The sequence below is a fragment of the Eumetopias jubatus genome, unplaced genomic scaffold (assembly GCF_037043125.1).
Source record: "Eumetopias jubatus isolate StellerSeaLion01/CBP00866 unplaced genomic scaffold, mEumJub1_p1.0 scaffold_8, whole genome shotgun sequence".
Classification (NCBI taxonomy): domain Eukaryota; kingdom Metazoa; phylum Chordata; class Mammalia; order Carnivora; family Otariidae; genus Eumetopias; species Eumetopias jubatus.
Genome location: NW_028274814.1, coordinates 11,243,441 through 11,268,877, shown reverse-complemented (window position 1 = coordinate 11,268,877; position 25,437 = coordinate 11,243,441). Strand labels below are relative to the sequence as shown.

At 39.1% G+C, this 25,437-nt stretch overlaps 1 protein-coding gene across 1 annotated transcript in view; it reads left to right on the top strand.

Moving 5' to 3' along the window:
* The window catches only part of MYO3A (myosin IIIA), a 213,349-nt gene that overhangs the window by 19,292 nt on the left and 168,620 nt on the right, over nt 1-25,437 (top strand). The window contains exons 3-5 of the mRNA XM_028114133.1: nt 6,064-6,168; nt 7,363-7,462; nt 23,330-23,406. Coding sequence (XP_027969934.1) covers nt 6,064-6,168; nt 7,363-7,462; nt 23,330-23,406 — 282 coding nt within the window. The remainder of the gene's footprint in view (nt 1-6,063; nt 6,169-7,362; nt 7,463-23,329; nt 23,407-25,437) is intronic.

Sequence of the window (25,437 nt, the reverse complement as noted above, 5' to 3'; positions counted from 1 at the left end):
TTTTTTTTTTTTAACTTTTAGTCTTTAATTGGTCATTGGTCACTTTTTTTTAACTTTTGGTCATTCTATCTTCATATTGTTAAAAGTTTCAACCAATAAAGGGTCACTCTTTTTCAAATGTCTTATGAAACAATTACATTATTGAAACCCTTTATTTATTGTGTTATTCAAATTACTTATAGCTCTATCTTTGAGAAGCTGATTCTGAATTTCATCTAGAAGGGTAAATGTGTGGGAAGAGCGTAGAAACTTTTGGAAAGATAATAAGAGATGACTTCTTCTATTTGATAAACTGGCTTTTAAGCTACAGGCCTTAAAACAAGTTGATACTTGACAAGAACAGAGAGATCAGAGGAATTTTATAGATAATCTAGAGAAAGGCCCAGGCACTCACTGGAATCCAGCTTATAGCAATGGTGACATCTCATATGGTAGCAGACTGTCTATTGGGAACAAACTAAATAATACACATTTAAAACACTGGAAGTGAGGGCCACCTGGGTGGCTTAGTCAGTTGAGTGTCTGACTCTTGGTTTCAGCTCAGGATCATGAAATCAAGCCCCACGTTGGGCGTGGAGCCTGCTTAAGATTCCTTTTCTCCCTCTCCCTCTGCCCCTTCCCTGGTCTCTCTCTCTCTCTCTCTCTGAAATAAATAAATAAATCTTTAAAGAAATAAAATAAAAAATAAAACAGTTAGTGAATTACATATCAAAATATGCTAAAAGTGATAAAATCGTAGAAAGAGAACAGAAAAATATCGTAATGATCTTAGTTTAGGGAAAAGCCTTTCTTTCTTCTGAGCATGACCAAATAAGAGAAAAGCGTGAACATTAAGAAAAAAGTTGGTAAATTTGAATCCCTCCCCGCAAACTACACGTCTTAATTGCAGAAGACACCGTAACCAAAGTGAATATACCAGAACAGCTGGAGAAAACTGTTGTCAACATCCACAAGGGCAGATTCTATCTTGTCTTTAAATCTTTTCCTTTTTTCCCTTCCAACGTGATGTTATCAGTCTGTGGTATTCTACAGTACTTGCTCATTATTATTTTCCATATAACTATAATTCAAGACCTAACATACAATCTAGGTAATTGTTATTTAATGTCTTTAATGCAGAGTTTTTCAGTCCTGGGCTGTTGATGCTTTGGCCCGAATGATTGTGGATTGTCCAGTGCAACGTCAGATATTTAGCAGCATGCCTGACCTCTAAATGCTAGTAGCAGCTTCAAGCCTAGTTCTAAATGTCCCAACAATACCAGGTGTCCCCCTTGGCACAAAATGGTCCCCGTTTGAAAACCACTGGTCTGACAGTATTTCAAGTTTATTGGGGACCAAACCTGCACTAGTCATTTCTCACCGACTTTAGTGTCTCAGTGCTTTGCACATAGTAACAGTTCAATAAACATTTGTTGACTAGAAAGGAATAAATAATGATTCTTCTAAAAATCCCTTCTTAACCAAATATACTATTATAAGGAAAACATATATATCAAGAATATTTTCTGTGTTTGTACATCATTTATGTTAAAATGTATTGGATATAAAATGCAACAGTGAGTGGAATAATTTAGTTTCTGAGCAGACACTGTTGTAAGGGGCTTATCATAACTTAGATAAATTTTGTATGTTCCTTTGTTATTGTTTTTAGGATCTTTTCACATTTTTGTTTGAACAGTTTTAAAATGTTTTGTGGGAAAACTGGGTGGAAGGTACAGAGAGTTACCCTGAACCCCTTGCCCCCAGTGTTCCCTCTTACTGACATCTTGTGGTTAGCATGGTTCACTTGTTACAGTTCATGAGCCAATAATGATCCATTTTATTACCAGAGGTCCATAATTTACATTAGGGTTCACTCTTTGTGTTGTACGTTTTATGGATTTTTGAAGAGATTTCATTTTTTTAAGAGCAGTTTTAGATTCACAGAAAAATTGAGAAGAAGGAACAGAGATCTGTATAGACCCCTGTCCCCACATGTACACAGCCTCCCCCATTATCGACATCCCCCACCAGCATTGGTACATTTCTTACAATCGATGAACTGACACTGACACGTCATTGCCACCCAAAGCCCATAGTTTACAGTAGGGTTCACTCTTGGTGTTGTACATTTTCCAGATTTTGACATATATATAATAACTATATCCACCATTACAGTATCATACAGAGTTGCTACATGCCCTAAAAGTCCTCTTGTGTTCCCTCTTTTTCATCTCTGTTCCTCTTCCCTCAACCCCTTTTAACCTTTGATCTTTTTACTGTCTCCAGAGTGTTTCCTTTTCCAGAATGTCATATAGTTGGAATCATATAGTATGTGGTCTTTCCAGATTGGCTTCTTTCACTTAAAATTATGTATTCAAGATTCCCTTATTCTCGGTGTTGGCAACTAGGTTTTAAACTCAATTCAGAATCGTACCTTTCTTGGACACTTTTGATCAACAGAAAAGTGTACTGTAATAATTGGTCATCCTCATATAATCCATACCTCACATTATGTATCAAAATTACATAAAAACGGATCATCTACCTACCTATGTAAAACCTAAACTATAAAATTTCCTATAGAAAATACAGGAGAAAAATTTTGTGACCTTGGATTAGGCAAGGATTTCCTTTATAGAACACAAAAGGCAGATTGCTTAGTATTCTAAAAATGATAAACTTAAAATTTCTGCTCTTCAAAAGAGTCCTTAAAGGACAAGCCACAGACTGGGAGAAAATATTTGCAAAACACCTGATAAAAAAAATTTGCAACACATCCTAAATATATAGAGAACTCTCAAAATGCAATAATGAGAAAACAACCAATAAATAATGAACAAAAAAACTGAATACTTCCCCAAGGAAAGTGTATGAATAGCAAATGAGCACATGAAAAGATAGTCAACATGATTAGTCATTAGGAAAATCCAAATTAAAACTATAATGAGATAACACTGCTATTTAGAATGGCTTAAAAAAACCTCATAATATCTGCTGACAAGGATGGAGGGCGGCTGGAATTCTCACACACCACTAGTGGGAATGCAGAATGGGATAGGCACTTTGAGAAATAGTTTGGATGATGCTTGGAAGGTTAAACATATGACTCATAGGACTCAACACTCCCCTGTCTTAGGTACTTACCTAAGAGAAATGAAAAGTATGTATATGTGAGGAACTGCATGCAGTGTTTACAAGGGTTTGGCTCCTAATTGCCCCAAATTGGAAATACCTCAAATGTCTTTCAGTTACTGAATGAATAAACAAACAGTGGCTTATCTATTCAACGGAATACTCAACATTAAAAAATGAATGAACAACGGAGTGCCTGGGTGGCTCAGTTGGTTGAGCATCCTACTCTTGATTTTGGCTCAGGTCATGATTGAAGGGTCATGAGATTGAGCCCCATGTCAGGCTCTGAACTCAGTGTGGAGTCTGCTTGAGATTCTCTCTCCCTCTCCTTCTACCGCTCTCCCTGCTCATGCTCTCTCACACTTGTTCTCTCTCTCTCTTTAAAAAAAAAAAAAAGGAATGAACAACATTAAAACCTTAGAAAAGAAATACTCAACAATAGAGATGAATTGCAGGTTCATTAGGTAAAAAAGAAGCCAGGCTCAATGGGCTGCAACCTTATGACCCAGTTTCTATGACAGTCTTGCAAATGGGGACAGAAAACAGATTAGTGGTTTCCAGGGGCTAGGGAGGGGTTTGACTACAAAGAAACACAAGGAAGGTTTTTATGTCCTGGATTTGTTCCATATCTGGATTGTGGTAGTCGTTAGATGATGAATGCACTTGTCAAAACTCAAAATTTCAGCTAAATTGCATTAATTTTACTGTATGTAAATCGTATCTCAATATGCCTTACTTTAAAAAACAAAGTGAAGAATTTATTACAAAGAATTCTGTATTCTAAACTTTACTAGATGGGGTAAATCGTATCTCAATATGCCTTACTTTAAAAAACAAAGTGAAGAATTTATTACAAAGAATTCTGTATTCTAAACTTTACTAGATGGGAAAAACAACTGTTTGAAATAAAAATTGACTACAGAAAGTAAAATTTGAACTGCTTAGGGTGAATTACAGGATTGCATTAGTTCTTCCTGTAGTTCATTTTTTATTTTATTTCCTGCACATTCTTTAGGGTTCCTTTATCCCTCCCTAACATTCCAGCCATTTCCTCTTGCATTAACAGTCAACCCCTTTTTGGGGTTTGTTTGGCTGCAGAAGATGCAGCCAAAAAGAAGCCACACTTCAGAGAAATTGGAAAGGACATTTAGTCTCCCCATGGTGATTTTTAGATATTTTAAAACTGGCCCTGAAATTTGGGTTTTTTGTTTTGTTTTGTTTTTTTGAGAGAGAGAGAGAGAACGAGCAGGGGAGAGGCAGAAGGAGAGGGAGAGAGAGAATCTTAAGCAGGTTCTATGCCTAGCACAGAGCCTGATGCGGGGCTTGATCTCATGACCCCAAGCTCATGATCTGAGCCAAAATCAAGAGTCAGACACTTAACCAACTGAGCCACCCCAGTGCCCCTAAAATTTGGTTCTTTGAAATAAGTGCCATGCAATTTAAAGAAATTTGAATTTCTTTTCAATTTTGAGTAATTCTTTGAACCAGTCATGCTAGGCCACAATGTCTTCTGTTTGTCCAGCGAAATAGTATTCCCCTTCCTGATGCGGAAGAAAATGCAAGTTTGGGAATGCTGGGACTGCACCTCCTCTATAAGCTGAAAGAAGTTTTCTCTGAATGTAGAAAGACATCAGCTGCAAATTGGTTAAGTGTGAAGGCTCCATTCTAGAATCAGACTGTCCAAGTTCCTATCTTAGCTCTGTCACTCCTGTGTGATCTTGCGAGAGTTACTTTATCATTTTGTGTCTCACTTTCCCAGTCTTTAATACGGAGATGATAATACCTACTGAGGGAGAGTGAGGTATAGAGGTAACTCATGTGAATGGATTAGAAATGTTCGTGGCACAAAGTATGTGCTCAACACATCTGAGCTATGATTATGGATGTATCAGAAGTGTTGGGCATCCAATACAATCGAATTACCATGTTAGGAAATTTTTGGGAGAAAATGTGTTCAGTATTTCAAACTAGGATGCCAGGAGTTTACATTCTCTCACTGATTTTCTCGGCCTCTATTTAGCTAAATAGAGTCATGGAAATTATGGCTTTTATCTCCCAGGCACTGATGGGTAACAAAGGCAGGCAGGAGAGGAGGCTGAAAAGTCAGGTTAAGACCATGGACCAGAGCCCCAGGGGAGAATCAGGGTAGAAGGTAGAGGCTAAAGGGTCAGAGATTAATAGATCAATACTCATGGGGTCCAAGCTTCACTGGGACCGTTTACCTAATTGTCGCCCCTCTCCTATTCTACTTATGCTGGTGCTTCTCTGTTCTGCAAATTTGCAGCTCTTTTGAAAGTTTCCTGTGGGATTTAATGTTACCTAACTTTGGAGAATGTGCATGTGAAAAATCCCCTACCATGGTCTTCCCGTTTGTTTTTTCACTTAGATTCCCCTACTTTTGTGGTGTTGGGGCAGGGGGAAGCTGAAGAGCCTGAGAAGCATGGTATTTAAAACAGTTTTCTGAACTGTTGTTTGTAATCCTTATTTCAATGCATTCTGAAGTTTTGCCACAAAGGGGACTTGTTTTTAAGTGGATGCATATACAAAATAGTATGTAGCCTTGTATTGAGGTCATGGAATCTAATTGCACTGTTAATTAAACAATCAGAAATCAAGAATATCTTTTTTTTAAGCCCTAGATCCTAAAATTAGGGACTAACATGTGGAATCATAATTATTCTCCTTGAATTTAAAAATTAAGCCCAGGGCTTCTCCAGAGTCTCTTCTAAAAAGTAACTCACATGAAAACTGTTTTCTAATAATTAATTAATTAATTGCACATTAGTACATTTTACTTGTTCATTTCATTTATGAAGCCATAAAGATGATGAGAGCAATCATTTGAAACAAAAAATCAGAACAATTAAAAAAAATGTTTTTAGAAAACCTTTTAGAGGAAGTAGTTAAAATGTCATATCCATTTTAATATCTTGCAATATTCCCTTATAGCTGTGCAATGGAGGATCAGTGGCTGATCTTGTGAAGGGATTTCTGAAGAAGGGCAAAAGAATGAGTGAACCCATAATTGCCTATATTTTACATGAAGCACTATTGGTAAGGCAATTTAAATTGTTCATGCATTAATTATGAGGCAGTCCTAGTTCAGTAAAAAACATGGATCCTAATTTTAGAAAAATACCACTATATTAGTATTGATTGATGCAAGAGTATATGCAAAATCTGAAATGTTTAGCGTTACTAATTCATTGTTTTATTAGAAACCTAGGGGCACGTGGGTGGCTCAGTCGTTAAGCATCTGCCTTCGGCTCAGGTCATGATCCCAGGGTCCTGGGATCGAGCCCCACATCGGGCTCCCTGCTCAGCGGGAAGCCTGCTTCTCCCTCTCCCACTCCCCCTGCTTGTGTTCCCTCTCTCGCTGTGTCTCTCTCTGTCAAATAAATAAATAAAATCTTAAAAAAAAGAAAAGAAACCTACCCTCCTTTGTGTCAGCAGAACCCTGAGTTCTGATGTCCCACCTATATTTCTGAGACTGATTGTGATGAAGGCAGATAATGTGTACTTTTTACTAATAGGTTTTTATTTGCCATTCTTTAAAATAAGTTGACAGTGAATTGTGTAAGACTGTTGAATCACAGACCTGTACCTCTGAAACAAATAATACATTATATGTTAAAAAAAAAAAAAAGAAGATAACAGGAAGGGAAGAATGAAGGGGCGGAAATCGGAGGGGGAGATGAACCATGAGAGACTATGGACTCTGAGAAACAAACTGAGGGTTCTAGAGGGGAGGGGCTGGGGGTTGGGTTAGCCTGGTGATGGGTATTAAAGAGGGCACGTACTGACTGGAGCACTGGGTGTTATGCACAAACAATGAATCATGGAACACTACATCACAAACTAATGATGTAATGTATGGTGATTAACATAACATAAAAAAATATATAAAAAAAACTAATGATGTATGGTGATTAGCATAACATAATAAAATTTAAAAATAAATCAATTAGTTAAATAAGTAGACAGAATGTTTATCCACTGAGATCAACATGTTTTTAATAAAGTATTTGATAAGAGTTAAGGAAGGGGATGCTCTAGTATGAGTTTTTATAAAGTCCAAAGCGGAAATGAGGTATTTTGATTTGACTAATTCAATGTGAAACATTTTAAGAATGTTTGAATGATAATTTTGACCAGTATTTCCGATTGATTTTGCACAAACGCATCCTTCTGAAAAATGTTATGTTTGATGCTTTCTTTAAAAGTCATTCTATATTTCCCACCCCTTAGGGCCTTCAGCATTTGCATAACAACAAAACCATCCACCGTGATGTAAAAGGAAATAACATTCTGTTGACCACTGAGGGTGGAGTCAAACTCGTAGATTTTGGTAAGTGTGGCTTGAAATGGCGTGAGTTTGGGCTGCAAAATGAGCCCCCAGCCTCGCTTTCTAGGCATTGAAAGTGGAGAAAAAATAGTATCCCACTGAGGTAAGAAAGTGCAGAAATTTTTTTTGTAAGTTTGGTCAGTGAGAGATTCCCAGAAGGAAGAGTGACTCTTTTCAAGCCAGTGAAGCGAGCCTGTGCCCATAACACCACTGTAGCAGTATGCGGGTTGATGGTCTAAAATAGACAGCACCCCAAATGATTACACTAAGCCTACCTGGTAGTCCCACGGCCCTTACTAGTTGCTTTACAAATGGGCATGTGTCCAAATGCAAGATTTCGAGACATGAAGGGAAACCTTCAAAGGTCTCTGGGGAAATTGTTTCCATCGTAAGAAGGAGGCACAGGGAGAGGTGGTCTCTTTCTTTCTTGGGACCCTGTTTGTCTTATTGCCATGCGTGAACGCGCTGCAGCCCCCTTGCTCTATCCCAAGAGGAGAGCCACCCTGGGAGAGGCAGAGCTGAGAGGCAGGAAGAACGAGGGTCCTCAGTGGTAGAATTGAGCCACTGCATCAGTGGATTCTGGCGCCTGCCCTCTCTCTGGACCTTTTGTCGTGTGAGATAATAAATTTCCATATTTACTAAGCCAAATGGGTTTCTGTGTCATAGCCAAAGGCCCCATAACTGATACGTCCCCTGTTCATCTGGGCAGTTATTTAGCGGTATGACAGTGTCCTTCCACACCTCCTCTCATTGGATTCCTGTTGAGTGCGCTGCTCCTGGGAACGGTGGGCCACATTATTCTAAGAACGTCTCCATGTCAAGTGTCCTTCAGTCACCTTTCCCTTGCTCTGGCTGGGGAAGGTGTCCCTCCTTGTGCTTCTTTACCCTTTATATTTCTCCCTTTTTGTGTTTATCACATAGGATTTTCATTATCTATTTGGTCCTTATCCTTTGATAAAAATACTTAGAAAGATAGATAGGCTCCTTCAGAGGCAGAATTTCATCTTACTCTATCTTACAGACCTAATGCTTTGGGTGTAGTAGTTCAGTGAGTAATAGTTGAATGAATGCATATTACTTCATTTTGCATTTTGGAAACTGAAGCTTAGGGAAGGTGGAAATTGAGTTTACTATCCAAGTGTGTAGGTCCCTAGTGATCTGGCTTACCCCCGGAATGAATTTCAGAGCATCTGGAGAGGAATGGATGAATCGCATATCCTTCAAACAGCCATGCATGCACCTTTTTTTTTTTTCCTCAGTTGAGCTTTTGAAAACTGCTGAGCAACAGTGAGCTTGACAGTGAATTTCTGATAAACAACTGGGATGCAGCTAGTCTGTGTTGCTGGTTGAGTTCAGAGCTGTGTGTTGGTACAATCTGGCTGGGTTAGGATACTAATAGCCAGCTTGTGCCTGAAATGGAAAAGAACAACAACAAAATGCTTTATATTGCTCCATAGGAAGGGCCATTCTCTTCAGTCATGAAAGAAAAACTGGTAAACCCGTAGCTTTGAGAAATGCACCTTCCTGGGACACCCTCCAAGGGTAGTCTAGATTAAAAACATATACCTAAGGGGCGCCTGGGTGGCTCAGTCATTAAGCGTCTGCCTTCGGCTCAGGTCATGATCCCAGGGTCCTGGGATCAATCCCCGTGTCCGGCTCCCTGCTCCGCGGGAAGCCTGCTTCTCCCTCTCCCCCTCCCCCTGCTTGTGTTCCCTCTCTCGCTGTGTCTCTCTCTGTCAAATAAATAAACAAAATCTTTAAAAAATAAAAATAAATAAAAATAAAAACATATACCTAAATAACTAACAAAGTGGCCTTTTATGTGATACCTTTGTAAATAATCGTAGTTGGGAAACTGACAAAATGAGGGCTTTGATTTTGGATGAACTGAGTTATGGACTTTATTTTCAGCTACAATTAGAAAAGAGGGTCAGTGACCTACTCAGTGTGTTCACAGTGACTGATACTAAAATGCTATTATTTGCATATAAGATAATGCTTATATTTCCATTCCCTGTGGTAAGAGGACTTGGATTCAGTTTGCCTAAAACGATTTGTAGATTTCCAAATGAATTAAAACCTGGGGATGGAGGTGCATGCCTAGTGAATCTCCTCAAGGGCAGAAGGAGTCATATGTGATAAACCACAACCTGCAGCATTACGTTGAAAACCGATGTCCTCATTTAACGTTGAAATCAAATGTTCGGGGAAGGCTGAAGCTGGGAGTAAAGTGTTTTAGAATACATTTTTTTTTTAAAGATTTTATTTATTTGAGAGAGAGAGAATGAGAGATAGAAAGCACTAGAGGGAAGAGGGTCAGAGGGAGAAGCAGACTCCCTGCTGAGCAGGAAGCCCGATGTGGGACTCGATCCCGGGACTCCAGGATCATGACCTGAGCCGAAGGCAGTCGCTTAACCAACTGAGCCACCCAGGCGCCCTAGAATACATTTTATTTGAATTTCTCACCTCACAAAATCAACAGTAAGCTCATTATTGGCTCCCGAAGGATTGTGCCCGGATGGCTACCAGTCCTCAAAAAGTGGAACTCCACCACCTCAGCCATCCCCGGAAATCTGCTTCATATCAAGAGTTTCTTGTCTTGGAAGAAGTCACCAGTCCTGTTTCGTTGCTTAAGTCAGAAATCTTAAGCTTGTCCCGAGAGTCTTCCTTCATCTTTGCCTCCCACACTACAACTAGTCCCAAAGTTCTGTCTCTCTATTACATGTATCCCCAGACTCCATCTCTCTGGCTTCTCCCTAGTACTGGCCACTCTCTCCCACCTGACCTCCTGCACTTCTCCTTCCCTCCACCCCTACATCCAGTCTTCCTCCCTTCCTTCCGGTCCCGTTCTCCACACTGCAGCCAGGGGGACCCTTTCGGAAAGCATAGCTGGCCCTGGCACTGTCTTGCTCAGTATTCTGGTCAATGGCTTCCACTAGCCCTTGTGTAGGCCTTTGCCTTATGATTTTCTGGGTAGCAAGACCCAGGCTACCTCTTGGGAAAGGTCTGTCTAAATTGTTTTATCTTCTCTTTAGCATACAGAGAGGAAATTTCCAGGGATACACCAGAGGGTTTCACACAAGAGAGAACAGGAAGAAGGAACACTTTCCCATTCTAGGGAGATTGTGGAAAGATGAAACAGAGAAAGAGGCAGGAGAGTGAGATGAGCTTTACAAAAGTGAAGCTGACAGTGAGGGCGGGTAGAAGCTCTCACCCACACACTTCCCACCATTGTCATCCACATTCCAGAGAGGCCACCGCTGCAGACTGGACCAAGCCACATCCTTGTGGTCTACATCTGGACATGTAAAGTGGTTCAGTAGAAGAAGTACTCAAGTCGAGCTTCCCCAAACCCTCCCCTCAGTGTCCAGAAGCCCCAAAGTCACTGAGAATCTGGGAAATTCCTAGAGGGGTTGCTCAGGTTGGGCAGTGAGGCACAGAGCGAATCACCTGGGCCGGGTCTGAATAGGAGTCACAGCCAGACCTCAGAGTGTTCTCAGCCCCGGCTGAAGCCCACGTGAGCCCACGTCTGCCCAGAGGAACTCCAGGGTGCCCTGCCTGCATGAGGAGAGTGGACTACAAGCCCAGCTGATGCCAGCGCCGGTGTGGAAGGCCAGTAGGGCGCCTTGCAGGCGGGCAGACACACGGGGACGTGGGCCCCAGGGCTAGAGACCCACCACACCCAAGGACACTCCCTCTTCTCCCTGCCCTAGGGTCTTACTAAGCCATCCCTCATCCTGTACGCATGGTCCCATCTTCAGGAGGGAGGAAGGAGAAGGGATGCCATCCGAGAGATGGAGCCAGGCACTTTTATCCAAGAGAGACTGGACTCTATCCGAAAGGACGTTATGGGTTTATTGGATCTGACTAAGGTTTACTGCCTTCCCCACCAATAGGTAGGGGCACAAAGAAAGGCCATAACTGAGGCAAAAGGAAGAAACTACAATTTCTCTGTGTATCTTAGTATAGTGTTACTAAATTTTGTGACCAGTTACAGACATGATGCTTTCCCTACAGAAAAACCTCCCTTCACCCCTGCACCCAGCTAACTTGTGTTTGCCTGGCTGAGTACCTCCCCAACCCCCCATACTTTGTTTAGCTAACCAGTTGTCACACTTGATTTTAATCATATGTTCAATTTGACTACCTTCCCTGCTAAGCTATAAGCTTCATGATGCCACAGTCTCTGTATGGTCTAGCACTTGGTTCCTAGAGCCAACCACAGTATCGGCACCTTGAAAGTGCTCAGCAAATACTCCCAAATGAGTGAATGAATGAGAGGCAGGATTTTCCATAGAACATCAAAATGCTCATCTACAAGTATGAAAAAGAATATTCTCTACCTCAGATGGTTGAATGCTGTGAAAAATAAATGGCATGATACAGGCAAACTACTTAGTGTAATTATTGACACTTTATCATTTAAAAAATTTGAGCTATTACCATTATCATGAAATAGTATTCTCACTTAGCCCCTAGCTCAGTGTTCTACACATAGTTCGTAGTTGATAAATAGTAACTAAATATTTTTAAAAATAGTTGCTAAATATTGAAAATGTGAGTTCCCAAAATAGCTTCTTTTTGTTTCAAAAATAGAAAGTAGCCCTTTGCTGGAATAAATTTGGTATTACTTTAAGTATCAAGCTACTTAATTATACTAAAAGTAAGATTCATTTTGCTAATACTAGTTAATGAATACAGTCTTTAAGAAAACCTTTTTTTGTTGTTGTTAAATGGGTATGTTTTTACAGAAATCCCCCAGACACCTCAAAGTAAAAAGACAAGGGAGCATGTAAACATTATTAATGAAATACATTAGCAGTTGCTAGCATATAATCAATCAATCAAATAATATAATCTCCCAGGAGGTAAACCCCTTTAGGCAAATCAACTAATGTCTGGAAAAGCAGTCCTTACCTGGACAGGAAAATGAAAGAGAGACTAAATTTGAAGGGCAGTTCTCAGTTCTCATTTCTATGGATTTCTCTCTGGGGAGCTTCATTTCTAATAGGATAGTTAACATTTCAATACAAAAGTACAGAATGTACTTCTTGTAATTTATTTAGACATTGTTCTTATGACAGAATATTTTATGACTTTAAATCTCTTACTACCCACATGCCCAATTTTAGACCAAATCCCCAATGAGTAATGTAGGTCAAAGAGAAGTTGTGATTTATTTATTTAATAACTCACTTTTAGCATCAAGTGAGGCAGTCGTACCTGAACTTAAAAACTGTGAAGTTCCTTTCAATCCTTCCTTTCTTCCCAAAATCATTCAGAAAAAAAAACCTTTGGTGGGAGTGAGCAGGCACAGGAGTATGGGGTATGGCTCAGCATGTGGTTTGGGCCTGAAAGGGGAGAGGAAGATGTCCACACTGAGAGGGTGGTCGTATGCTGCTAGGCAGGGAGTGTTGAGTCCCCAGGTCGGACAAGGAAAGCATCTGTCTGGGGAGATGGTGATAACCCTACATCAGGTTTTCAGAGCCCAAGCTAGGTAAGAAGGACATCTGTGTAGGGGTCAAGATGGAGACAAGAGATTGTTACATAAAGGGGAATTAATACTATCAGGAAATACAAGAAGAACAAGGGGAGCCACGTTTCTTAATGTTAGAGAAAAGAATTACAAATATGGCAAGGAAGAAAACTGAACCCCCAGGGCTGTTAGATTGGAATCAGAGGTATGAGTGTGAACTCGTGGTTTTCAAAATATAGAGACAAATATAAAAATAAATATAATGGAATGTGCATGGTGTGTGTGTGTGTGTGTGTGTGTGTGTGTGTGTGTGTGTGTGTGTGTACATGTTACTTAGCTATTTCCACTAAGAGGACTAGCAGACATTGATGCCCTAAGAGCAAGCCCATCAAGCACCTAGCTCTTGATTTTTAAATGTAATTCTCAAGTTAGAGGAAGCCAAGATTCTTGGAGAAAGGCTGATTTTATTGGCTATAAGATGACCCTGGGACTTAATGTGCCCAAAAGGAAGGAAATATTAAAAGAATAATGGAGACATGTCAAAAGGACACAGAAGCCAAATTAAAGGAATTCTCACTGAGCAAATCTGGGAAAATTTGAGCATCAAAATAATGATAATAATGATAGTAATGATGGTAACACTTTAAACAAAGTAGGAATCTATTAATCCCTACTTGTGTACTTATTTATAAATAAATGAATGGAAAGAAGTGAAAGCTTTTCCTCGCAGAAGAATGCCAATTAGAAATAATCAAAGAAATAATGAAATTTTTAAAATTATCATTTGGCAGTCATCATAGTAATAATTAAATCATCCCAAAATTCCAGTGGGTCCTAAACTAGTGTGTTAAATTTTGATTAGAAATAGGGTATTTACATAGTCTTAAAATACTTAATAAAATACATAATTACAAAAGACAAACAGAAACTTTCCAGGAGGGGCACCTGGGTGGCCCAGTTGGTTAAGCATCTGCCTTCAGCTCAGGTCATGATCCCAGGGTCCTGGGATCCAACCCCGCATCGGGCTTTCTGCCTGCCATTCCCCCTGCTTGTGGTTTCTCTATCTTTCTCTTTCTCTCTCTGTTAAATAAATAAGTAAAATCTTAAAAAAAAAAAAGAAAGAAAGAAAGAAACTTACAGGACAGAAGCCTGGCAGACAAAACTAAATCAATTGATCAGAGTGAACACAACCAGTAATGGGGCAAGTGAAAATCACAAACCATCGGGTAGGATGCAGTTGGATGACCTCAGTATCATTTCCATGATATTGCCACCAAAAATATAATCGTGAGGGAATATGTGACAAATCCAAATTCAGGAACATTCTACAAAATGTCACGGTCATAAATTCAAGGAAAGTTTAAAAAACTCCTCCAGATTGAAGGAGGCTAAAAAGACATGGCAACTAAATGTAACACATGATCCTGGATTGGACCCTTTTGTTGTAAGGACGGACACATTTGGAGCAATTGATGAATTTTGAATAGGGTCTGTAGATTAGATGGTAGAAATGTATCAGTATTAATCTCCTGACTTTGTTAGTTGTACAGTTTGTGTGTAGGGAAATGTCCTTGTTTGTAGCAATCACACACTAAAGTCTTTGGGGGTGAAGGGGCATCCCGTGGCCTACTTACTTTTCAGTGGTGAAGGAAAAAAGTTATTTATACTTCCCTAGCCAACTTTTCTCTAAGGTTGAAATTAAATCAAAAAACCTTTTAAACTATGGAATAGAGTTGGAGATTTAGCGTGGAAGTAGAAAGACGTCTACTTGTATACATGTCTAAAGGTATTATATATATATGTATATGTGTATATATATGTGTGTGTTGGTAGTTGGATGTTATGAATCTTGAAAATGTGAGATTTAGTGCCTTATAGAATGAAATAATGGGAAGAAAAAACAAGGGGGAAGAATCATTTTTAAAAGTTGGCAGAGCTTTAGAATTATCGTACCTATACAAAAAACTAGTATTTCCCTCAGCTAGAATTTATTTTTGTACTTTGGGGAGGTGACCTTTATTTGAAAGAAATGACATTTGTAATTCCTTCATTATCTACAGCAGAACCATGACTAAATGGACTGTTTGCTTTATGGCTTTGTGATTCCAACTAAACCTATAGGCTTACATATTCCAAACTGAATGTTTTCCACAGTTGAATTAAGTTGTTTAACATCCTAGGTAATGGTATATGCCTCAGTCAAGGGTCTTTTAGTTGTAAGGGCAGGCAAATCAAACTAGCTCCAAGAAAGTAAGACAGAAAGGGCAATCTCATAGAACAAAGAGCAGGACTCAGAGGCCTGGAACCAACAGAAGAATGGAAGGCAAGAACCACAACCACTTGCTGCCTCTTGCTCTCTCACCAGAGAAACCAAATCTCTCCTCTCTGTTCTGTCTGGGAATCTACAGACCAGCCTCTGAAGTTTTCATGTCGCCCATCAAGGCTACTCAAAATAGCAGCCTCAGCCTTCTCAGCCTATATCACCTGTGGGTCCAGTGCCAATAGCTAACCTGGCCTGGATTTTTAGCACCCCAAAGCAAAAGAAATTTGGAGTAGGAGAAGGAGCTCAGTTGGACAAGCTGGGTCAGATACCCTCCTTTGATCCAGTTAGCCATGACCAGGGAATGGGCTGACATGGTATAAGCAAGCCTGCCTCAGCTGTCCCATTTTACAAGTAGCTGTGATTAAAGAAAGATTTTTTAAAAGAGAGTTATGGAAAAGGAAAGACAAAAGATATTTTCTAAATTTTCTGGATAACATGTTTTCTTATTGATGTTCACGGCCCTATATTCCAAGAGATGGTCAAAATTTTAGTTTTTAATTGTTGAAATTAAATTACATGAAGTACACCTAAAAATTACATTATGAAGTCAGGAATGGATTTCAGATGTTTTGAAAAGAGTTTTTATTTGGTAACAGAGGAAAACTTTATACCTAGAGATTTATCCAACTTAAAAACAAACTAATTAACCTCAGTACAGCTGTAGAAATTTTAATAACAGTGTCAGGTATGCCTCTCCATAGACTGATGACTTTAGGTGAATCAAAGAGGACTTTTCTTATATTTTTTTTAAGAATCACCTCTTGGTCCCTCAGTTTGTTTTCTTCCTTCCTTCCTTCCTTCCTTCCTTCCTTCCTTCCTCTTTCTCTCTTTCAGAGAGGGAGAGGGGAGGTTGCTAAGGGAGCAGGAGAGGGAGAATCTTAAGCTGGGCATGGAGCCTGATGCCGGGCTTGACCTCACAACCCTGAAATCATGACCTGATCAGAAATTGAGAGTCTAATGTTTAACTGACTGAACCACACAGGCACCGCCAGTTTGAAGTAAGTGTTTTGGATTAAAATTATGTGATCTTAGTCTGCAGCTCTAAAATTTCATTTCCTGAGAAGTTTCAAGCAAAAGGAAGATTTTTATGGTGGAACAGAAGACAGGACAATGGAGAGGTGATTGGGGATCAAAGGGAATGAAAAAATAAGATAAGAGATCAGTGATGATAGTGCACCGTAAATGAGGAGTATTCCATGTACAGTTGACCCTTGAATAACACAGGTTTGAACTGTGCAGATCCACTTATACATGGGTTATTTGTAAGAAGTACAGTAATGAGAGTGTATTTCTCTTCTTTTTGAAAAGATTTTATTTATTTGAGAGAGAGAGCACAAGCAGGAGGAGCAGAGGGAGAGGGGGAGAGATAATTTCCAACAGGCTCCATGCTCAGCATGGAGCTGATGCAGGGCTCAATCCTACGACCCCAAGATCATGACCTGAGCCGAAACCAAGACTCAGTCACTTAACCGACTGAGCCACCCAGGCACCCCTGTGACTTTCTTAATAACGTTTTCTTTTCTCTAGCTTACAAATACAGTATATAATATATATGACATACAAAATATGTGGCAATTGACTGTTTATGTTATTGGTAAATTTTCCAGTCAGCAGCGGGCTATTAGTAGTTAAGTTTTTGGAGAGTCAAAAATTATATACATATTTTTGACTATGTGTAGGGAGTTGGCACTCCTAGGCCCCACATTGTTCAAGGGTCAACTGTACTCAACTCTCTATAACTGAGGTCCAATACTATACATGTATACACACATACAAAGTCATACATAATCACATGACACATACAGCTCAAGGTGGGTGGTTTATCTGTTCAAAGCCAAGGATTGTACATCGAGTAGTGTGATCTTGATGTTTTTAGAGAAAGCACTACACAATCTCCATGACAAGGTATGAGCTGAGTATTAAAAAAAGGGAAAGATTAGTGCCAGGTAGACTGGAGAGAGGACAGATTTCCAGGGGAAATCACATTAGTGTGGATAAGAGTAGTGGTTGCACAGAATCACTTACCTTGTGTCATCTTTAGACTCACTGAAAGCTAAAGCTGGAGATAACCTTGAATGTCCTTTGGTATATTAAGTACAAGAATGTCAGGAGATTTTTGATATCCCCATATGCAAAACATTATGAGAATATGAATTTCCTGATGAGAAATCCATGTCTGAGCCAACCGGCCAACGCTTTCTGACTTTCTAAACATTTGCAATCTTAAATGCAAAGTCTCTGCTTAAGTGGGTCCGTATCAGGAAATTCAGCCTGACCCAAGTTACTCCTTCCACCATCATCCCACACCCTTAATAAGGAGATTCTAGGTTTGGCTTTCAATAGTCTCAACTCTGCATCAGCTGGAAAGAAGGGTCTCTTTCAGGACCCACTTAGAAGCTTTCAGGTCGTTCATGCAGCACTGGAGCTGGGAATTTGAATCCCTGAGCTCATCCTTTTTTCATCCTCATTTTGTCCAGTGACATTAGTAGAAATGAGCCAATTTCATTATATTCTTTAGTTTGACAAAATGTCCAAAGATACCACCCTGAACCATGCCTCTTATTTTTTATTTCTTTTTAAATATTCTGTTTATTTATTTGACAGGGAGAGACACAGTGAGAGAGGGAACACAAGCAGGGGGAGAGGCAGAGGGAGAAGCAGGCTTTCCCGCAGAGAAAGGGGCCCGATGTGGGGCTCGATCCCAGGACCCTGGGATCATGACCTGAGCCGAAGGCAGACGCCCAACGACTGAGCCCCCCAGGTGCCCCTGAACCATGCCTCTTATAAGTGTTTGATTAGAAGTGTGCAGTGCTGGTACTTCAGGTACCTCTTTTGCCACATCATGCCACAGCCTATCAGTGTTCTTTACTACTGGAAATAGAGCCATTAATGTCTCTGATCTAACCAGATTAGAAAGCCAGTTTCAGAAACTCCAGAACCAATTTAGAAAACTCATCTTTAAGATTCTGTTCCTCTAAGAACCGTTCTCAGTACCAAAACCTGTATCAGCCAGAGTTCTCCAGAGAACTGGAATCAACAAGCTCTGGTGGGCTGGGGTTGGGGGGTGGAGAGGAGATTGACTTACTTTAAGGAAATGGTTCGTGTGACTGTGGAGGCTTGGTGACTCCAAAATGTGATGTTAAGCTGGCATGCTGAAGACCCAGGGAAAAGTTACAGTTTGAGTCCAAAGGTAGGCTGTTGGCAGAAGTCCTTCTTACCCAGTGGAGGTCAGTCTTTGTTCTGTTAAGGCCCTTCACTTACTGACTGAGGCTTATTCACAGTATGGAGGATAATCTGCTTCACTCACAGTTAATTTCATCCAAAACACACCTTCACAGAAACATGCAGAATAATGTTTGACCAAATATCTGGATACCCTAGATGCCCAGATTAATCTTCAGACAATCTTAATTCCATCCACAAAATGAGGATATTAGATGGTATAATAAATTTTATGGCCTCTTCTTGTTGAAAAAAATCTGTATTTTTAGAATTTCAATTCTCATTCCTGCAGTATTTTATTTTTAGCAAGAACAACAAAATCCCATGCCCTTCCCTTTGCCCTCTTTTAAATGTCAGGGGTTTTGCTGTATGGTTATAGCAAATCAAGTTTCCTGAGTTTGTCTGGTCTTTTGAAACCACATTGGAAACCACATATTTAATGTTTCTTCTGACTCCCTAAGGCTCTCAGAGGCCTCTTGGCGTGTTTTTCTCCCTAGAAACAGGACTTAGGCAATAGGGAACAGAGTCGCTGTACAACCATCAAACAGCCCAGGAAGCCTTGTTGGAAGGGCATGAAACAGCATGAAAATTTCAATATAATCAGAGCAAAGGGCTAAAGAATCGTTAACATACACCTCCTTAATGTTCCTGAGGCTTTGACCTTCAGTGGATCATTGTCCTCTCCTCTAGCCTGTTTTCTGTTCAACCCTCATCTCCTTCTGGCCTCCTGTTCCTTCCCAAAGCTTCTCACTAGCCCAACTTTCTGCTTTCTGCCTGGAATTTTCCAGCTTTTTAGCATCTTCTCCCTTGATATACTTACATAACTGTTTACTTTGGTGACTTATTCCATTATTTCCTCTCTGGACAAGATGATTTTCCTAATCTTCTTTACTTCCTAGGGCTCCTGAACTCATAATTTGGATTCCTGTTGCCTTTTAAAGTAATTTATGGCAACCGTTTTTAATAGAATTTTGCATTTTTCTGCCTTCTTAGCTACTTTTCTTGTGAGAATGCATAACAAATAAAAATGCCATTTGTCCTCAGGAAACGCACTCTTCTCTCCAGCTGAAGTTTACCAAGCTGAAAATGAACATGTTAGACTTTACGACCATTAAGTGGCCTTCTAGCTCCAAAGCTATTTGGTTGTGTTGGTAAAATGATGTTGAGGCTTAAGGAAGATTGCAGACACATTCAACGCACACATGAAATTTGGCAGAGGCCTTCTTCTGTCACTCTTTCATGGTTGTGTATGTGTCTTGTTTTTAATGTGAAAATCATCCAATATTATAAGATTCTAAATGTGATTTTTTTTAAAGATTTTATTTATTTGAGAGAGAGAGAGAAAGAGAGAGTGCAAGTGGAGGGGAGGGGCAGAGGGAGAAGGAGAAGCAGACTCCCCACTGAGCGGGGAGCCTGGCGCAATGCAGGGCTCCATCCTAGGACCCCAGGATCATAACTTAAGCCAAAGGCAGATGGCAGATGCTTAACTGACTGAGCCATCCAGGCATCCCGACTCAAAGAGTTTCTTATTCTACCTAGTGGCATTGTTCCTTTTTCACTTATTTGAGACTTTCTTCTTCACCTTCTGGACTACATTTTTCTTGTTTCCATACAGTTTCTAGCTTTGCAGTGTCTTTTTGCCATACAGGAACCAGGTGTCAAGCATTCTTTCTGCAGGATCCCAAAAGCCACTAAATGATATGTGAGACCCCCAAGAACATTGTAATTCATTACCCCTGCCTTCTGACCAGTGGTCTTTGAAGAAGGTGTCAATACCAGGGTGCTTGCAAGGCATCATGGGGTGCAGAAAAAATATTCATATCTAATTATGACATATTCATAATACAGCTATTATTTAATCTCATCCTTTAAAATTATCCTTATGTGCTTTAGAATGCATAAATTAATATAGTAGTAAATATATAGAGAATATCTATAATATATCTGTATTGGGTATGCTTGCTCAAAAGTTTCTTCTTCTTTGGGATGTGTGATTAAAGAGTTTGGAGGCCAAATGTTGCCCTAGAAAATTCTTAATCTCACAGTAACATATAAATATTATGTAATCTCATATTAATACAAAACCTAGTGACTCTTAGACTTTGTAAACTCATTATTGACTATTACCCTTATTAATTTGCTCTTTATATATAAAAATCATTTCGGTCTTGTATGAGTTAGAGTTCCTTGGTTGTAAGCAACAGACACTAACTCTGACCAACTCAGGCAAGGATACTGAAAACAACACTGACAGCCTTAGAAAGTCAAGAGGGAGAAAGAAGCTGGGCCATCTGGCCTCCTAGGAATAGGGCTATGGCAGCCCTGGTCCTCAGGAGCAGCATCACCTGGACCCATCCTTAGAGCCCTGCCATTGGATGACTTAGCTCTAATTACCTCCTCCCTGAGTGTCCACTCCACTCAAGATTCACATTTCCAAGAAAAAGAATCTGAATGGACTACCATGGGTCACATATCACAGCCTAAAAAACCCTTTTCCTGTATCTTTCCATGTATATTTATTTCCTGTGGAGTGTGGCAGGAAGGTCCATTCCAACCATCCATGGTTGTAAATTCAGACACCAGGACATGACCACTTACTAAGAAATGCCAACTCTGGTGGCATAATCTTTTCTTCATATTCAGAAAGAGAATAAAACAATCACATGATTACTCTAAAAGGTCATTTTCCTACCTGGAGCAAAACTTTTTATTTTTTTTATTACTTGGTTGTGTTTTTTTTTTCCTTTCCCTTTACATTTCAGTTAAATGACATTTGAATTCTTAAAATCTCTTTATGAAATTGAGACAAAAATGTTCAACAAAGATCAAGTATAAGGTAAATTTAAATAAATAAATAAATAAATAAATGCCTTTAGAATAAATCTTAGTAAATTTAGAATCAATTTTAAATTGAATTGATTTTAACATCCATTTGCAGGGCACCTGTGGGCCTCAGTTGGTTAAGCGTCTGACTTCGGCTCTGGTCCTGATCTGGGAGTCCTGGGATCAGACTGCATCTGGCTCCACGCTCAGAAGAGAGTCTGCTTCTCCCTCTCCTTCTGCCCCTCCCCCTGCTCATGCTCTCTCTCTCTCTCTCAAATAAATAAAATCTTTAAAAAATAAAATAAAATCCATTTACTTTTCCCGCTTACATAAATAAATTACAATACTCTGATACTATAATAAAATCTGAGCTTAATCACTTCTACTTTTAATTTATAGAAAAAGACTGTGAAATGTTTAGATTGAAATTTAATTTTTCTGAAGGTTGAAATGCCTGGAGTAGAGGTGGAGGTAGAGGGTGTATTCTGGAGAAATGTGCTATTAAGTGATGATGCTCTTTCTTCAGATAGACTGTTAGAAAATATTTAAGGGACGGTCTTCAAGCACAGATGAGATCATCTCCCTTGAATTTGAAAAATTATTTAGTGAGGATATTTTTCTCTGTCAAATAATTAACTTTTTCAAAGACAGGATTTGAAGGCCATAGATGAAGATTCTGTTTAGGACAGGATTTATACTATACATCGGTGGAATAGGTAGGTGCAATTATGCAGTTATGAGATGCAATTAATGTGGAATTGAAACATACTGCCTACCTCTGTGCCCAAGTATATTCCACCAATATTTAGGCATACTTCCACCACCAAAATACGCTTTTGGGGCTGGATATGGCCTTTGAATTTCATGACAGATGTCAAATGCCAACTTGGAAGAATCAAATGTATCCAAATTTAAATCTTAATCAATGCCTTTGTCCTACTTGGCTTATAAGATAAATAGCCAGAGCCTAAAATAAATGTGACACCTGGGAGGTACTTTTCAAAACAGGGAAATCAGGGGGCGCCTGTGTCACTCAGTTGGTTAAGCGTGTGACTCTTGGTTTCAGCTCAGGTCATGATCCTCAGGGTCCGGAGATCAAGCCCTGCATTGGGTTCTGTGCTCAGCATGGAATCTGCTTGAGATTCTCTCCCTCTTCCTGTCCCCCTTCTCGCTTGCTCTCTTTCTAAAATAAATAAAATCTTCAAAACAGGGAAATGAGGGAGTGGAAGCCCATGGTTTGGGTGTAACCCATCAAGTTCAGAGCAGGTCAAGGGAAGAGTAACCAGGCCAGGCCTGCCTGCGTGAGGAACAGGAATGTGAAATGCAAGGAGAGACTTTACTCCTAATTTTCTAAAGGGTCAATTATGATTATATCTAACCAGGTGTAATTAATGGGATGACAAAGATTGCAATTTTTGGTTATACCTCTTTATTACAGTCCCTTCTATAATCTCTCTAAAGGAAAAGAACTGATTGTATTTACATTGTTGGATTAAATAGATGCTGTTAATTTGCAGGTGTGATTTGTCCAAAGTTGATCATGTGATGGAAAATAATTTTATTCACATTCACAGGTAACCTACTATGTGCATACCACCATAGAAAAATTCTGAAATTCACCAGAATTTGGTAGTGAGCAGAGGGAGGAAGAGAGAGGGGAGGAGGCATATCATTTGAATAACAATTACATGCCAAACTATGTAATATAGACAGTTAAAAATGTAGAACGTCAAAAAAATAGAGATTAGTGTGATCAGGACCAGAGTAACTGTCAGGATAGGGGAATAAAACTTGAATGGGGCATTTAGGATGGAGACGTTTGGATATGAGAAATAGAAAATTAGAGGACTGTTCTATATTTTGGCTATGACGAAATCCTGACTTAGGATACTTAAATACGAAGTTCAAGTCCCATGGCAGCGTTAAGGGAACAGAATTTTAATGGTGGTTTGTAAGCAAATGTACTGCAATTGGAGTCTCTGTTCATGAGTGAGTAATGCAAGAATTGAAGTCTTGTTTCTTTCAGGTGTGTCTGCACAGCTCACCAGTACTCGGCACCATCGGAATACATCCGTAGGAACGCCATTTTGGATGGCTCCTGAGGTCAGATAGTTTTGAGGGGGACAAATGTAATATTTGATCCTTCTTGACTTTCCTTTTCATGCATACTCCATCTCCATATGTGTTTTGGAAAGGTACTAGAAGAAAATGTCAATTGTGTTGTTTTCATGCATGATTTTTGCATGTGTGAGAAGGAACGTGGGAGGTGCTCAGTATGTGGACTGTGAATGAGCATATGAATAAATGAAGGATTGAATGAATGAATCAGATGAGGTAAAGAGAAACTGCTTGCAGCCTTAATTTTCTATTAAATTTACTTTTAATTGCTTAGCATGTATTCATATTATTGATACTTAGATTCCGGTTTTACATTATAGTAGAAATATTATGAAAATCCCTAGCCTTTGTTTAAGATCAGATTTTCGCTGATTAACCTGTATCCCAGGTTCCTACATTGAGTCAGTCTTGCTTGGGGGCAACCCTCAGCTTGAACAGAATCTTTTCAAACCATTACCTTTGGGAAGCTGTGGATAAACTGCCAAAATTGCTGAGGGAAAAAGTTTTCTAGAGTCTCATCTTCTTTCCACAGCCACTGTTAATGCCTTTAATCTTTTTAATTATGTTTATCAGTAAAGAACACTTATGTTTGAAAGCTCTCTCTTGAGCCTCTGGGAAACATTCTGCTATTTATTTACCGTTCTCTAGGGAGTGAAGAGAGGGAAGTGGTTCAAATACTACATTAATATTGCAACATCTTAGAATGAAATGTGTTTGGGGATTAAACCCTTGTGTGCTGTTTCTATTTTAATACTAATTCAATTAGTACTTGCAAAAAAATGAAATGTAAGTGGAATATAAAACATGGAGAAAAGATACATTATCTTAAGAATCTTTTAAAAATTCCAGTGGATTCAAAAACTTTTTTTTTTTTAGATTTTATTTATTTATTTGACACACAGAGAGAGCAGAACAAACAGGGGGAAATGCAGAGGGAGAGGGAGAAGCAGACTCCCCGCTGAGCAGGGAGCCCTATATGGGGCTCAATCCCAGGACCCTGAGGTCATGACCTGAGCCCAACGAAGGCAGACACTTAACCAACTGAGCCAGCCAGGTGCCATGGATTCAAAAACTTTTTGAACACGGTGTATATCCTGGAGTAAAAATAGAAAGTGTACTCATATAAACAAAACCGAAATTGAATAAGAGAATCTCAAGTGAGAGTCTCTTCAGTTTCTTCAGTTTATATATCAGTAATATATCAATTCTGATATATTACTACTGTTTTAAAAGCTTATGAAAAAAAATTTTAAAGTGAGAAATTAATAAAATATAGGGATAATATTAAACAGTGCAGCTTATTTATGCATAGTAATAATATAAATACTATAATATATGTAATTGTATCATTACTTGATTAATATTAAATAATTAGTAGACTAGTTTTATATTTTCCATGTTATAGTAACAAAGCCATTGTTATGTGTTTAAGTTTTCTTTTAGTAAAAAAGCAATTTTGATTAGTGGATCTCGGAACCACTGTCTAAGTAAAGGAAAATATTTTGATCTATCTAAAATTTAATTACCAGAGTATTAAATGAGTTAATAATTAAAATCGATACTCCTAAATATGCAATTACCAGACCATCATTTTACTGATATGTCATTATTTATTATTAGTAAAATAGCACAAACTGGTTTTGAAAGTGCTTTTCTCCTTAACAAACCAATGGGTGTTACCTAAAAGAGAAAGGTTCACTGCAGTCTTTTCAAGCTGTCAGGTAAGTATGTGTATGTTCCAGATTTTGTGCATATTATGCTTATTTTTCTGCAATAAACATTTTTCCAACTTACGAATGATGGGCAGTATTTCAATAAATTTCCACTTATCTAGAATTGTTGGAAGTATATATAGCTCGTGAAGGCATGGCGTATATGCCAGCTCTATGTTATTAATGACAAATCTCTTAGAATTAGAAAGTAGCAAGGCAAATAGAATTTAATATATTCTCCATAACTAATGGCATAAAATTATTTTAGTGTTTTTAGGGCCTCAGAGGCAAGATTGTTCAATTA